The sequence below is a fragment of the Crinia signifera genome, chromosome 1, assembly GCF_055691185.1.
Source record: "Crinia signifera chromosome 1, ASM5569118v1, whole genome shotgun sequence".
NCBI lineage: Eukaryota > Metazoa > Chordata > Amphibia > Anura > Myobatrachidae > Crinia > Crinia signifera.
Genome location: NC_139217.1, coordinates 420,635,830 through 420,653,360, shown reverse-complemented (window position 1 = coordinate 420,653,360; position 17,531 = coordinate 420,635,830). Strand labels below are relative to the sequence as shown.

At 45.0% G+C, this 17,531-nt stretch overlaps 1 protein-coding gene across 6 annotated transcripts in view; it reads left to right on the top strand.

Annotated features, from left to right (window-relative positions):
* Nucleotides 1-13,108, top strand: part of RASGRF2 (Ras protein specific guanine nucleotide releasing factor 2) — a 240,845-nt gene extending 227,737 nt beyond the window's left edge. For 5 of the 6 annotated variants that reach the window (XM_083151856.1, XM_083151855.1, XM_083151857.1 and 2 more), the window contains 4 exons: nucleotides 1,068-1,147; nucleotides 5,788-5,905; nucleotides 6,705-6,773; nucleotides 8,747-13,108. In XM_083151856.1, coding sequence (XP_083007982.1) covers nucleotides 1,068-1,147; nucleotides 5,788-5,905; nucleotides 6,705-6,773; nucleotides 8,747-8,839 — 360 coding nt within the window. In that variant the 3' untranslated portion in view covers nucleotides 8,840-13,108. Of the gene's footprint in view, nucleotides 1-1,067; nucleotides 1,148-5,787; nucleotides 5,906-6,704; nucleotides 6,774-8,746 lie in introns of those variants that run through there. The other variant, XR_014450522.1, reaches the window with a different exon arrangement.
* The last annotated feature ends 4,423 nt before the right edge of the window (nucleotides 13,109-17,531 follow it).

Here is a 17,531-nt window from a genome sequence, read left to right as displayed (position 1 = left end):
TGTAAGTCTCCAATTCAGTGCTGTGTTATGCAGCAGGTGCAGAGTACCCTCTTTTACATGGGTGAGAGGCTAAGCATTGGGCCCATGTGGGTCGGGTACTTGAGGAGATTTTATTTATTTACTAATTCAAAAATACAAAAATGATTGTGTGATGCCCCTTTCCCACTGCAGCTAAAAAACGGTAAATTGCAGATTTTCAGTGCAATTTACCATTTAAGGCTGCAGTGGGAAAGTGCCAGAGTTGAAATACCGTTTAAAGCTAAATGGTATTTCAACCCGTTTTTAAAGCAGAGTCCTACACGTTAAAATAACGTTTAAGAAGCAGTGGGAATGCCTCTTAAACGTTATTTAGCCTCCAGGCAGTCCCAGTGCCTGATGAGACCTAGTAGTTCTCACTTTGTGCATGTGTAATGAGTGCACGTGCATACTAAAGAGCCGCTCATTACATATGCGCATATGTAATGAGAGGCTCATTAGTATGCACGTGCATTCATTACATATGCGCAAAGTGAGAACTATTAGTTCTCATCAGGCACTGGGACTGCCTGTACCCTGCATGGACCCCCGCTGCCTCCCCACTGCCCTGCATCCCCGTGCAGGTAAGTACAGGGGAGGGGAGGTGGGGGCACAGGGCAGGTACGGGGGTTAGGCACTCTTTACACTTGGGGGGGGAGGGATTAGGCACTCTTTACACTGGGGGGGGGGGGGTTAGGCACTCTACATTTTACACGGTTCACTGCAATGGGAATGGTACTTAAATGGTATTTAAAATGGTAATCTGCTCCAGTGGGAATGCTAATACCGTTTTAAATACCATTTAAGATTACCAGTACTTTAAACTGGTCTGCAGTGGGAAAGCAGCATGATGTTTCTCCTAAAATGGATGGATCTTGTATTACAGTATTATTGTTATTATGTTACACTGTTTTTCTGAGGATCATGTTACAAATATATAAAATACAATAAAGTAAAGATACCCAAATGAGCTTCCAGTCTGAGTTGTGGGAACAATAGATACATAATGTAGTGGATATGACTATAACTAACATATAACTTTTTTCTTTTAGACTAAAGCTCTTATGGACAAACTGCAGAAGACTGTCTCGTCTGAAGGGAGATTTAAAAATCTCAGAGAAACCCTTAAAAAGTATGTTTCATTAGGGAAATAAGGGAAACCAATAAACCGAACATTAGCTGTAATGAAAGATTGTAAACATTGCATAACTGTATTACAAACATGGAATTATAATATGGGTTTGTAATCAATTTACTTTGTGATTGTGCTAAACGTACAGGCCACGCTTCATGTATAAATATTGGATTTATTGTACCTGGCGAAAGTTCCATATTGCCGAAAAATCATTCAAAGTCATGTTCTACAGTGGGAAAAACAAGGGGATTTTAGTAGACTTGGACAGCGTTAAGCTAGATGTTTGTACTCACAAATACATGTGCAGAGTAAAAAATAAAAGTTTATTCTATTTAAAGAGTCCATAAACGTACTTTACCAGACAATAAAAACTTCTTCCCTCTTGAGATGATCGCACACACCAAAGAATCTGCTAATTGGACTTCCAAAGCTTGTATATGGCAATTATCTGAGATGTACAGTATTAGCAGGGGATAATTGATTCCAACAATGGAGACGTACAGTATGTCCACTTCTCTAATGCTATTTTCTCATAAAATACAAGATAAGCAGGACAAAGTAGATTGTGCCTCTTATAAGCTTCCCTTCTCCAGCTTATACGTGCATGAAGGGAGGGGGGGGGGATTGTCCCGGCTAGCAGATCAGCTCTCCTTACAAGCCGCAGTGAGGGCAATATGCCGATTCGGATGCAGCATTAGCATATTATCACACAGCCATTGCGTAGTCCGCAAACTAACCTGATCAGGGGCTGGATGCACTAACATCTGCAGCCCATTACCGCCCTCCTCCGCCAGCTAAGGGGGGATCAAGGGTGACCGCAGTATATAACATGTATTACAGTACTAAGAGCTGGCACCAGAGCAGATCGGGGGTACTTGGGTGACCGCAGTATATAACATGTATTACAGTACTAAGAGCTGGCACCAGAGCAGATCGGCGGTACTTGGGTGACCGCAGTATATAACATGTATTACAGTACTAAGAGCTGGCACCGAGCAGATCGGGGGCATTTGGGTGACAGCAGTATATAACATGTATTACAGTACTAAGAACTGGCACCAGAGCAGATCGGGGGTACTGTACTTGGGTGACAGCAGTATATAACATGTATTACAGTACTAAGAGCTGGCACCAGAGCAGATCGGGGGTACTTGGGTTACAGCAGTATATAACATGTATTACAGTACTAAGAGCTGGCACCAGAGCAGATCAGGGGTACTTGGGTGACAGCAGTATATAACATGTATTACAGTACTAAGAGCTGGCACCAGAGCAGATCGGGGGTACTTGGGTTACAGCAGTATATAACATGTATTACAGTACTAAGAGCTGGCACCAGAGCAGATCGGGGGTACTTGGGTTACAGCAGTATATAACATGTATTACAGTACTAAGAGCTGGCACCAGAGCAGATCAGGGGTACTGTACTTGGGTGACAGCAGTATATAACATGTATTACAGTACTAAGAGCTGGCACCAGAGCAGATCGGGGGTACTTGGGTGACGGCAGTATATAACATGTATTACAGTACTAAGAGCTGGCACCAGAGCAGATCAGGGGTATTTGGGTGACCGCAGTATATAACATGTATTACAGTACTAAGAGCTGGCACCAGAGCAGATCAGGGGTACTTGGGCGACAGCAGTATATAACATGTATTACAGTACTAAGAGCTGGCACCAGAGCAGATCAGGGGTACTTGGGCGACACACAGCATATAACATGTATTACAGTACTAAGAGCTGGCACCAGAGCAGATCAGGGGCATTTGGGCGACGCACAGCATATAACATGTATGACTGTACTAAGAGCTGGCACCAGAGCAGATCAGGGGTATTTGGGTGACAGCAGTATATAACGTGTATTACTGTACTAAGAGCTGGCACCAGAGCAGATCGGGGGTACTGTACTTGGGTGACCGCAGTATATAACATGTATTACAGTACTAAGAGCTGGCACCGAGCAGATCGGGGGCATTTGGGTGACAGCAGTATATAACATGTATTACAGTACTAAGAGCTGGCACCGAGTAGATTGGGGGCATTTGGGTGACAGCAGTATATAACATGTATTACAGTACTAAGAGCTGGCACCAGAGCAGATCGGGGGTACTTGGGTGACAGCAGTATATAACATGTATTACAGTACTAAGAGCTGGCACCAGAGCAGATCGGGGGTACTTGGGTGACAGCAGTATATAACATGTATTACAATACTAAGAGCTGGCACCGAGCAGATCGGGGGCATTTGGGTGACAGCAGTATATAACATGTATTACAGTACTAAGAGCTGGCACCAGAGCAGATCAGGGGCATTTGGGCGACGCACAGCATATAACATGTATTACAGTACTAAGAGCTGGCACCAGAGCAGATCAGGGGTATTTGGGTGACAGCAGTATATAACGTGTATTACTGTACTAACAGCTGGCACCAGAGCAGATCGGGGGTACTGTACTTGGGTGACAGCAGTATATAACATGTATTACTGTACTAAGAGCTGGCACCAGAGCAGATCGGGGGTACTGTACTTGGGTGACTGCAGCATATATCATGTATTACAGTACTAAGAGCTGGCACCAGAGCAGATCGGGGGTACTTGGGCGACACACAGCATATAACATGTATTACAGTACTAAGAGCTGGCACCAGAGCAGATCGGGGGTACTTGGGTGACAGCAGTATATAACATGTATTACAGTACTAAGAGCTGGCACCAGAGCAGATCAGGGGTATTTGGGTGACAGCAGTATATAACATGTATTACAGTACTAAGAGCTGGCACCAGAGCAGATCAGGGGTATTTGGGTTACAGCAGTATATAACATGTATTACAATACTAAGAGCTGGCACCAGAGCAGATCGGGGGTACTTGGGTGACAGCAGTATATAACATGTATTACAGTACTAAGACCTGGCACCAGAGCAGATCGGGGGTACTTGGGTGACCGCAGTATATAACACGTATTACAGTACTAAGAGCTGGCACCAGAGCAGATCAGGGGTATTTGGGTGACAGCAGTATATAACATGTATTACTGTACTAAGAGCTGGCACCAGAGCAGATGGGGGTACTGTACTTGGGTGACAGCAGTATATAACATGTATTACTGTACTAAGAGCTGGCACCAGAGCAGATCGGGGGTACTGTACTTGGGTGACAGCAGTATATAACATGTATTACAGTACTAAGAGCTGGCACCAGAGCAGATCAGGGGTACTTGGGCGACACACAGCATATAACATGTATGACTGTACTAAGAACTGGCACCAGAGCAGATCAGGGGTACTTGGGCGACACACAGCATATAACATGTATTACAGTACTAAGAGCTGGCACCAGAGCAGATCAGGGGTACTGTACTTGGGTGACCGCAGTATATAACATGTATTACAGTACTAAGAGCTGGCACCAGAGCAGATCAGGGGTACTTGGGTGACAGCAGTATATAACATGTATTACAGTACTAAGAGCTGGCACCAGAGCAGATCGGGGGTACTTGGGTGACAGCAGTATATAACATGTATTACAGTACTAAGAGCTGGCACCAGAGCAGATCAGGGGTATTTGGGTGACAGCAGTATATAACATGTATTACAGTACTAAGAGCTGGCACCAGAGCAGATCAGGGGTACTTGGGCGACACACAGCATATAACATGTATTACTGTACTAAGAGCTGGCACCAGAGCAGATCAGGGGTATTTGGGTGACCGCAGTATATAACATGTATTACAGTACTAAGAGCTGGCACCAGAGCAGATCAGGGGTACTTGGGTGACAGCAGTATATAACATGTATTACAGTACTAAGAGCTGGCACCAGAGCAGATCGGGGGCATTTGGGTGACAGCAGTATATAACATGTATTACAGTACTAAGAACTGGCACCAGAGCAGATCGGGGGTACTTGGGTGACTGCAGTATATAACATGTATTACAGTACTAAGAGCTGGCACCAGAGCAGATCAGGGGTACTTGGGTGACAGCAGTATATAACATGTATTACAGTACTAAGAGCTGGCACCAGAGCAGATCAGGGGTACTTGGGTGACAGCAGTATATAACATGTATTACTGTACTAAGAGCTGGCACCAGAGCAGATCAGGGGAACTGTACTTGGGTGACAGCAGTATATAACATGTATTACAGTACTAAGAGCTGGCACCAGAGCAGATCGGGGGTACTTGGGTGACAGCAGTATATAACATGTATTACAGTACTAAGAGCTGGCACCAGAGCAGATCGGGGGTACTTGGGTGACTGCAGTATATAACATGTATTACAGTACTAAGAGCTGGCACCAGAGCAGATCAGGGGTACTTGGGTGACAGCAGTATATAACATGTATTACAGTACTAAGAGCTGGCACCAGAGCAGATCAGGGGTACTTGGGTGACAGCAGTATATAACATGTATTACTGTACTAAGAGCTGGCACCAGAGCAGATCTGGGGTACTTGGGCGACACACAGCATATAACATGTATTACTGTACTAAGAACTGGCACCAGAGCAGATCGGGGGTACTGTACTTGGGTGACAGCAGTATATAACATGTATTACAGTACTAAGAGCTGGCACCAGAGCAAATGTCTAAACTTACTTTTGGGTTTTCTCTTGTCCTGTATGTTTTGCAGCTGTAACCCGCCTTCTGTACCCTACCTAGGAATGTACCTCACTGACCTAGCATTCATTGAAGAGGGCACGCCGAACTTCACAGAGGAAGGCCTTGTAAATTTTTCCAAAATGCGAATGGTCAGTTATATAACATTTTGGTCATTTTTCATGTGCAAACGTTCAGTGACTCAATAGCTCATATATTTTCCATCAGAAATCTCTTAAAGTGTTTATACCCCATTAATGCAAGAAGCATATTTGATTATTTTACAGCGGACACTTTTATTAAATTAAGCAGTTTACATCTGAAGAAGTCAGTGGTTTTGAATTACAGTATACTGGTTAGGTCAGGGGTAGGGAACCTGTGGCAGTATACCTCCTAGCATGCCACCGTTTTAGTGAGCCAAACAAAAAAACGGCAGCAGTGCATGCTGGGAAGTGTAGTTTGACAACAGCTGTTGTGCCACAGGACACCTACCCCTAGGCTAGCTACTGTTCTACTGGCTGCTATGCACCATGGGGAGTTACTTCCCACACAGGAGATGCTTGCATTGGGGATTGCATGACCCGCTCACGATGTGCACCGATCCGATGGCGACCCGCACCCGGGTCTATGGTCATTTCCAGATCCTACCTGCTGCACGTAGGATCTGAATAACGACGACCCGCGGGACCGCGCATCCGATCGGAATCGGTCCACGCCAGGACAGAAAAAGGCCCAATCACCACACAATCTACATCCAATCGGTCAGAATTGGATCTAGATTGATGGGATCGGACCCTTGTCGGCCTGGTGTGTACCCAGCATAACTCTGCTGTGATGTTTGTTATAAGCCTTACAGGTTCCTCACCGCAGGGATATTGTGCTGAGGAGTTTACAGGACAGTTACAACCAATCTGTCCATGGTAACTGTTTTTATCATTTTTTTTTCTATAGATATCACATATTATTAGAGAAATACGCCAGTTCCAGCAGACTCCATACCGAATAGAGCATCAACCAAAGGTAATGTATTGTTCACAAGGCTGATGTGTGAGTGTAGTCAGAATGTGCAGTAGGATAGGAAAACTTTACACAAATCTAGTCTTGCTGATCACATTTGGTTTAATTGCTGTTACCAAGAACAAAGTAAATCACGTCTCAGTACATACTGTAGGTGTGAAATATACTTCAGAAATCCATATACAGAGTGGATGTGTTATCGTATAACCAAGAGCTGTAACAGGGCTGCATTCGGGCCCGATATCATTCTGATGTCTGGCCAGCTTTACATCCGGCAGATCGTGTGTGGCTTCTAGTGTGATGTCTAATCCTAAACCTCCGCTTACTGTCTAACCCTATCCTCGTTTCCCATACACATCAATCCCCATATTGCCTTAACCCCTTCGCTGGTAATCCTGAGAATTTTCTGGGCAATGCCTCGCTGCCGAGACTGGCAAACCGGGCAAATTCTCGGGATTACCGCTGGTTAGAGCCGGGCAGTGCTGCTGAGCTGATTGCTAAAATCAGCTTTAGCGCTGCCCGGCTCAGCAGCGCGTCCCCTTCCCCTCCCGTCTCCCTCCCCCAGCTATGTGACAGTCTTTGACTGTGCGGCGACATCACGCTGGATGCCGGGGGCAGGGCCGGGTTGCCGGGGGGGCTGATACACAGTTCAGCAGCGCTGCCCGGACCTAGGGACACAGTGGTGGGGTTTTTTTTATTTCAGGGAGCGCTTCCCAAAAAAACTCACCCAGTGGGGAGCGCTCCCTAAAAAAAACCACAACTGAAGGGGTTAATCTAATCCTCCCCAAAGTACATAAGCTAACCTTCCCTGCTGTAGCCTAACTCTAACCTTAACTTTCCTTACCATAGACTAACCCTCCACCTAGTTCCTAACCCTCAGTGCTACTTTTCAGCAGGCTCCATCAGGAACTGAGGCCCTTATTCTAGTTCACTCTTTCTGACTAAATCCTTCTTAGATGGACAAAACCATGGGCACTGCAGGTGGTAGCAGATGTAACTTGTGCAGAGAGAATTAGATTTGGGTGGGGTTTTACTTCAAAGTGAGATCTATATTGCAGTGTAAAAATAAAGCAGCCAGTGTTTACCCTTCACAGAAACAAAATAACTCACCCAAATCTAATTCTCTCTGCACATTTTAAATCTGCCCCCCTGCAGTGCACATGGTTTTGTCCATCTAAGAAGGATTTTGTCAGAAAGAGTGAACTAGAATAAGGGCCTCAGTTCCTGCTGGAGCCTGCTGAAAAATAGCACTGCCTAAGCCTATCACTCCCCCTAGTCCCGAACTGTAACCCTCCCCCTAGTGCCTAACCATAACCCTCCACCTAGTGCCTAACTGTCTCTCTAGTACCTAACTCTAGCCTTCACTCCCATACCCTAACCATCCCCTAAGTTTCTGACCCCTGCACCCATAGTCTAACCTAAACACTCCCCCTATTGCCTAACCCTTTCCTTCCCCTTAGTGTCTAACCCTCTCACTATATAGCCTAAATGGCCCTCTAGTGCTTAACCCTCCCCCTAGTACCTAGCCCCCCTCCCATAGCCTAAACCTAACTCTCCCACTAATGCCTAACTCCTATCCTCCCATAGCCTTACCTCCCCATAGTACCTAATCCTGTCTGTAAAACGTAACCCTCCTGTACGCAGCGTAACCATCATCTTCCCATATTACCTAACCATAACTATTCCATATGTAGCCTAACCCTAAACCTCCCCCTTCTAGCCGAATCCTAAACTCTCCTTCATCCTAACCCTCCACCGCATGTCTGTGTAGAATGAGGACATTTCACATACTGACATTCTGAATATTCTGCGTATACTGACATATGTCAAGATTTCATCAATGCTGACACAAATGGACTGGATGGATTGCTAAAATAATAATGTAGATGCTTATTCTGGACACGCAGAGCGGTATAATATTATTGGCACATCACAGGGACATGACCAGTTCTTAATAACATTTCTTTATAACACAGGTCACACAGTTCCTCTTGGACAAGTCTCACATCCTGGATGAAGATACTCTGTATGAATTATCCTTAACAATTGAACCAAGGCTTCCAGCATGAAGAGTTTCTATGCGTCTGTCTCGAGGCAGCAGAACATTTTCACTTCACAAACCGAATTACGCATGCCATGCCAGGCAGAGGAGCAACACCCTTTCAGTGGCAGCAGACAGTGCTGCAGGTGCTTTCATAGCAAGGACGAGAGAGCAGAACTTAAGCGAGAGTGACGTCTGGGCGCATTGTGCTAGTTCTATTAAAAGAGTATGCCATGAGACAAGGAAATGGCTATGTAACAGCAATGCTGACCTCACCGACGGTCTGAATAAATACAAAGTGCAAGTGTCTGAGAGCTACGTTGTTACCTATGGTGGCATAAGAGGAAGCAGTATGATGCGTACTGTACAGTATGACACTGTGCATGGTCTGTGAACAGCAGAATGACCAGAGTGTATCCATAGAGGGAAGCAATGACTATGTGACACCATATTGTCTTGTATTGCAGACTACCGCAACATCAACAACAAGGTTAATTCTTTGCATGGAGAAGTATATTACCATAAGTACATAATAAACAGTGAGAAGATACTGAGCTCCAGTTTCTACACTGGCAAGCACATAACTCATCAGCATCAACATGTATTCCCCATGATCAAGAGTCTCACCTTGCTTCTGTATATGTGATCTGTGCAGCCGGCTTTGTCTGTGCTCTATGATTCCCCTTCCGTAGTGCATGGAATACCGGGCACCAACTGAAAAGTGCTTCATTATTTTTGCAATGTACCTACCACTAATACTGTGACTGTGCTGCCTGGAATATAGAGAATGTCTGCATTATCTTTCTTTCCTTATTTATAAAGACATTTGCTCTTCTAGATCACCAGCCTCTACTTTCTTCCTTCATTTCCCCCTACTAGATGCATCAGTTATTATTTTTTGCAACAGAATGCCAAATGTTCTACTGATGTTTTGTTGCTTGTGTGATCAATGTATAGATGAATTGTTTTACGCACTAGATAGATTACTCATCATTATGTTTAAGGATACTTTTTTTACATTTTAAAAGTCAGATTGCATGATGCTAGAGAATTCCGTCACATGGTTAAGGTGAATTAAGCATTAAAATCACAACCGGAATGTTTCAATTCCTAAGAGACAAAAAAACAAATCAGTCTTACCAAATAATAAATGGGTTATTTGTGACAGTCTAGGTGAATTTTACAGTGTTCACCATGGAGTTTGGACTGCTGATTTTTGCTAAGAAGCTTGGGCTTACACTTCTATATTAATGTTAAACAACTGCAAACAAAGTCAAACTTCAGGTTGCTCAACACAATTATTGATGTGGGATGGACTTTTTTAGAAATTAGGCAGCATACAGTGAGCAACTCAGATGTTCTGGCAAAAAAAAGGGGACGCAAGTGCAAATCTGTGTTGTTAATACTTTAGTTCCACTTTAAATACCTTTAAAAAAAATGGACACGATCAATGAATCTGGAACAATCAATCAAAATCATATTTATTAATTCATATTTATTATATCCAGGTTCACTTTGAGAGTTAAACATATTCTGGAGAAGGCAGCCTATTCATTCAGAAGCTATTAGCGTTTTTGATTTTTTTTAGCCCAAGTATGGCTGCCGGGACAGTTTGTAGGCGTCCGGTGCATTAACACCTATCTGATGACGCTTTTCATGCATGTGAAACATATTCTGAATGACATCATTCTTACTTGGCATCAATATTTTTATTGCTGATGCCACATCACATAACACTGGGAGGCTATGAGCTATGCTAAACATACAGCACTCACCTCCGTACGATCAGCCCTTTGCAGTCCAAATTGTTTTTGCAATTCAAACTTTAAATGTTTAAATGAATTGCTTTAAATGTTTAAATTGTCATTTTTTTTTTTATTTAAAAATGGTCTACATTGAATGTTGACATGAACAATGTTAATGTCCTTATTTTAAAGTGGCTCACCATTCGATCTGCTACTAGCGCTAGGGCTGTTGAGCCTCACTAGACACTGGACCTGAAAGGGTTAAACATAGCAACACAGAATTGATGACAGATAAGAACTGCTTGGCCCATCTAGTCTGAGATGGATCCTGAGTTCTTTGTATATTCCAAGCATGTTTAAAGTGTCCTGTGTTAGCCTCTACCACCTCTGATGGGAAGCTCTTCCACTTATCCACTAACCTTTCTGTAAAGTCATTTTAAAGTGTAAAAATAAACAGATTCAGGCACAGTTATATTTATGTCTATGGTGTATATTGCCATATGGCTGGTGCATTTTAATGTTGCTATTGATAGCATGCCTTAGTATGCGCCAAAACAGAATAGATCAAGTGGGCGTGTCAGTGGCTGCATTCCCATAATAACGCAGAAGCATGGTGCCATACTGCCATGTCGGCCTGCACCTCTGAACCAGGAGCGCAGACTGTGTATGCAAAAATGAAGAGTGGGGGTGTGGCCCTTAGCAACCAGATTCTGTCTGATTTTCTAGGGTGCAATATAGAAGTGATCACTAGATTGGTTGCTATGGGCAACATTACATGCGTTAGTAATTGCCTTTCGTTATGGGAATCATGATGCATGTCTTGTAATTGTAGAACCTGTGTAATTAGGGGCTTTGTGCGACATATTCTAAATACGGCGGGGTTTACAATCACTGTAATAAAACATACTGTAAGCATGTATTTACAGTGAGTTACACATGTCTACTTTATTCCTGCCACACTGTATGTATGAAAGTTTTTGAAATTGAAATGCCTGCATTAATGAATCAATTAATTAGTTATTCCACTAATAAATAACAGATATTCACAGCTGAGAGCCCCAAACTAGGCATCCGTAGAATGTATGTGTATATATATATATATATATATATATATATATATATATATATTTCCCATGCGTGGTATAAAGTGCTAAACCCTGCACCCACAACATACAGACTGCTTTGCTGGAATTATCAGCCAAATACCACCACATATGTTTACATATGCCCCACACCAGCCTCATGTCCACCCCACCCTAATCCTATACCCATTATTATTATTATTACAGCTCACCAGCCTACACAGCCTACTGCCCAGAAGTAAAGTCTCATGCCCATAACAGACCTGTGCTTGGTGTAAAGGCCCATACACACTGGGCGACTGATCTGAAAGCCGCTCAAAACAGCATGTTTGAGCGGCTTTCAGATCAAAGCCACCCAGTGTGTATGGCCCGGCGGTGAGCGCTGCTGTGTGCTCCCACATCATCGCCGGGAAAGCCGTTAATCTGCTGGTTATACCAGCAGATGAGTGGCTTTCAGGACGGCTTTGCATAGCGCTGCGCTATGCAACGCCATCCTCCCCCCTCCATCGGCACCGGGCAGGGGGAAAGCCGCTCCGTTTGTATGCACGGAGCGGCTTTCCCCGCAGCGATGATTGACATCATCGCTGTCCATACACACTGGACATAGTCACCCAGTGTGTATGGACCTTTAGAGTTTCCTGCTCACAGTGAACTGATCCCAGTAGAACAGCTGCATGCTCTCCATATACTACAACATTTGCTCAGCAAATCAATCCCTTCCCATGTCCTTCATACACACATATAAATATATCCTTGTGCCAACTTAATGCCATCCCTTGCATTGCATCCCTATGCCAGAAAAGTCCACAACCCACGGTACCCTATCAGCATTTCTCTGACCAGTCATCCCTATCTGTTCCCTTCATACTAGCAGGGATGGGGTCCTCCTACTACTGTGCAAAGCCAGTGAAGGGGATGCACTGCAATTCCATCCAATAAAATTGCTGGACTTCTCTGCAATGATGAATTGATGATGGTGGCTGGTGTCATTAAAAAAGCACCATATTGTTATGTAGTGAGAATTCAGCATTTTCACACTGAAACTACAGGGCTGCTAATAAAATTGACTGTGAATATATAACCAAACCGGGCAGTGCAAACATTTAGATCCAGGCTTTGGTAGATAAATGGGGACCATTATACCGAGGGCTGCAGATGGACCACCAGAACTACTGGGAAAACTGCAGCATAAAAATACAACAGCCATATGTGATATCACAATGATTCGTATAACATCAAAATATCTCCTTGTGCCTGATGGGTACAGACATGAATAGATCCTAGAACGTAATCTATAGAGAACATACTTTCATTAATATGATCGATATGCCATCATTATGAATGTGTTATTTATTACTTGTTATAAACATGATTTTTTTTTTTCTGCTTGCCAAGGAAAATGTTTTGTATCAACCACTGGCAACTACATGTGTTGTATGTATATAATAAAACCTTCCGGATTGCACAATATGTGGACTGTAGACTAGAGGTTTCCTTATTGTTTTTGGCTGTTTGCGTTTAGTGTTATATATCGGGCACATCATTACTGGTTGCACAATATGCACAGAAATATTTACTGATTAGTGGGTTGGTTTGCCACGCAGGCCTTTTTTATAACCACCAAGTTTTGCCACAGGATTTGTAGCAGCAATGTTATCACTTGGGAAACGAGTTTTGCTTTAGTATTACTATCATGTTAAATCTTGCTGTAAAACCTAGACATTGAATTTTTTTTAAAAACACTGGCCGTAGGTTTTTTTAACTATCAAGTTATACTATTAATGAAATCCAAGCAATGACAGAACTATAAGGACCCTGAAGGTGAGGGGACCTGACACCAGAAAAAGAAGTCCCTACTATTGTCACGCACCATCCTTTGATTTAAAATAGCAGCAACATTTCATTGGTTTTATATTATTATACACAAATGTGGATCTTTTTGTAAACACTGGGCCCAATTCAGAGATGTACATTAATTTTACGATAATGCCTAACTACAATGTTTTAAGAAATGCACAGAAGCTGCGCTGCAGATGTGCAGATCTGGGTCTGCATGTGTTTGGGGCAACAAAGGGCAGCGTTCCAGGAAAAGGGGGCATACCCCGTCAGGTGGGGTTGGAGTTGCTATCACTGCTGCTTAGTGTAGCACTGTAGTATAATGCAGCAGGAGGCATCTATGACAAGCAGACACCTCCTGCTGCAGTAGTGATCCAACCTGTGTCCTAGGATGCATCATCAGATCTCTCTCCCACCAACGGGCAGCTATGGTGCCGCACAAGCTGCCCATCACAGAGGCAAGGAAATCTCTGTCGTTCCACGGAGATCTCTGACCTTTTCCCACCCACTAAACAATGATAACATCCCTCCGTTTTTAAAAATGGGCCACCCCTTTTAAAATTACTAGCACAATCAATCAATGCTTAAAGTGTGCACTCATACAACGGTATGGTATATCGGAACTTCAAGCACTGCACTTGAGCAGCTGGATCCCAATCACTGTGGCCCTCAGTGATCAGGCAGCCAGCACCACTACCCTCCCCACCAAATGGCTGCACAGATGACAGCCCTCTTTACCCATTTCCCCACCTGGTGGCTGCAGTGCAGGCGGCCCATCGCACACCCGGCCCCACCATTCAGCTGCACAGCAGGTGGCCCTTCGCCCTGCCTCTTCACCAGGCCACTGCACAGCAGGTGGCCCTCCACATTCCCCACCGGCGGATGCAAAGTGGATTGCCCTTGACAAACCCCTCCCCACTGAGTTGCTGCAGAGCGGGTGGCCCGCATTGCCTCCCTCCCCAATCGGCAGCCTTCCAATTTACTGCATAGTGCACATATAAGTGTAGGAGGGAGATTCCAGAGCCAGAGAGGCCTGTGTCAGTCAGGCAGCAGCTTGGTGACTAATCTGAGGGGGAGGGGGGGGGACTGGTCTCAGTGTATCCCTGCATCTCAACAACCCAGGGTTGCCTATTCCCGCACATCCAACCCCCCCCCCCCCCCCCCAGCAGGGAGGGGAGGGTCGTGTCTTTGTAGCCCTGCCCCCCGCTGTGCAATGCCTGAAATATAGTCATTGCACTGCGGGGCATGGCCACGAGGACGTGGTCATGCTGACCATGCCCCCACTCCAGATGCAGCCACAAAGTAGGCAACCCTGCAACAACCATTATTCACTGCTCCCTACACCCATCCTCTATGTTCCCCACCCACGCTCACTGCTTTCTACTCCTACCCGCCTTCACTGCACTCTACAACAAACGTCACTCACTGCTCCCTACACCCATCCTCTATGTTCCCTGCCCACGCTCACTGCTTTCTACTCCTACCTCACTGCACTCTACAACAAACGTCACTCACTGCTCCCTACACCCATCCTCTATGTTCCCTGCCCACGCTCACTGCTTTCTACTCCTACCTCACTGCACTCTACAACAAACGTCACTCACTACTCCCTACAACTGCTTTGGCTTCTTCCTCACAATTACACACAAATAATAACTGTGACAGTGCTGCTAGATTAGGACTAAGCAAAGCAAAAGCCTGAACATGTACAGAGCAGCAGACACAGGTGGCTCAGTCAGTGTCTCATAGGATTTCACTACACCAGGGGAGGCCAAACCGGTCCTCGAGATCTGCCAACGGTCCATGTTTTCTAAATCACCTAGCTGTAGTCGTTACTAACTGTCACATTCCCCAGACCACCTAGCTGGTGCACAGCTGTAGTCATTACTAACTGTCACATCTTCATATATGCTGCATTTATTCCTACTATAGATCCACAGGTTGCCTGATATACAGGAACTTTTGGTAGATCTTGAGGACTGGTTTGGCCACCCCTACTGTAGATGATAACAACCATCAAAAACATACAGTATACAGTACTTCTCTTGCTTTCTACAGATAAAAACCTTCTGCATGAAGATGTAGTGTATCAAAACTAACTAACATACAACAATCAATTTGGCCAGCCCATCTGAATTAAATGTGTATGCTTCGGAATCTAGTGCTTATTGAATTATTTGAAGTAAAAAAAATGTGTGTTTTGCATCAGTCATTTAATTAAGCCCAGTTCAAAATAATAATCAGTGCTAAGTTCCGTGCAAGTTTTCTAAATTTTCAATCTAGAAAATCCTGGATGGGATGTCTAAAGCCCCGTACACACGGGGGGAGATATATTGCTAGCAATACATTGCTGAGCAATGTATTGCCCAGTGTCTCCTTTTCATCAGCGACCAGAGATGGTCGCTGATGAAAGGGAACCTCTGCCAGCAGTGCCGCAGAGGTAATCAGCTGGTCGCAGGAGCTTGCGATTAGAATGGGTCTGAAAACGGGAGCGTGCACCCGGTGATTTATCGCTGGGGCACACTCCCATCACTGGCAATATGGTCGCCTGCGACCATATTTCCAGCGATTTCAGCCCCTATCGCCCGCGTGTGTACACAGCTTATGATTGAGGCATGGGTGATTGCTGTCATGTATTTGTCATTGTGGAGTTGGTGGGGACGACAGGCTGGGTCATGATGGTCCTTTCAACATGAATTGTCCTGGAAGGCTCCCTAAGGTGACTATTTCTCAAAGCTCGGAGATAAAATTGTGAAATAGTACCAACCAATCAGCTCCTGTCATTTTTCAAACACAACCTGTGAAATGTAAGTCAGGATCTAATTGGCTAGTCCTTTTTCCATAACAATTTTATCTCTATGGTCAGCCAATGACCGTCGCCTCTCCTCTATCCTGGTCACTGCTTCCCATGCTCGAGTTAAGCGAAGAGTGATATTGACAGCGGCAAATCACCAAGTGGGGTCCCTGCTGCCATGTCTGCTGATGGAGGACGGCGCCGTGCTTGAGTGTACACTGGAGCCCGCAGCATTGGCTTACACCACATATTATTGCTAATGGTAAACATCACTCACACTTTCATTAAGCCTTATCTTTCGCTTCAGTCCTTGTTAAAAAGTACCATTTACTGTTCCCTGCTCTCCTATCCTGTCAGACTCTGAAACACTTTAGTACTAATAAAACGCAAATTGTTGTTGGCCATAGTAACACTTTGAGCCTTTATTTCCACTGTTTTCTGACCTATAGGTGCTTTTCACCTTATGCCCTTGCTGCAGTGGCAGTTTTCTCATTGTGCATTATTCTACTGGAACATCACAGCTATTATTTGGCTACTAGGTGATTCATCGCGCCCTACGGGCGCTCTTCACACCGTCGTAAGGGGCTGCGCCCCCTTAATTTGTGAACGTTTGTATATGAGAAATATGGTTAGAATTGTATGAAAGATGCCCTGTATTGCAACTTAGGTGTCCGCGAATCGCGGGAGGGGGGGTCGCGGAGGGTGCCGCGAATTGCAGGAGGGGGGGTCGCGGGGGGTGCCGCGAATTGCAGGAGGGGGGGTTGTGGGGGGGTGGATGCTGCGAATCGCGGGAGGGATTGCAGAGAATCGCGGGAGGGGGGTCGCGGGGTGGGTTGCCGCAAATCGCGGGAGGGGGGTTACGGGGGCGGGGGTTGCTGCGAATCATGGTAGGGGGGGTCGCGGGGGGTGTGCCGTGAATCACGGGAGGGGGGGGTCACGGGGTGGGGTGCCGAGAATCGCGGGGGGGGGTGTGTGTGTGCCGTGAATCGCGGGAGTGGGGGTTGCGGGGGGGGGGGGTGGGGGGTGTGACGCGAATCGCCACAAGAAAAAATCAACACAGAAAGGTCAACACATGTAAATGTCTACATAAGTGTGGCACTTCATTGGTGTCCATGTCGACACATGAGAATGAATATGAAAACATTCAAAAAATGAAAAAAAAAAAAATTCAAAAACTCATGTCAACCTTTTTCATTGTCGACCATAGCCATGTCAGTGTTTTCCATGTGCAATTTAATTCTGGAGCTGCCGCGAATCGCGGGG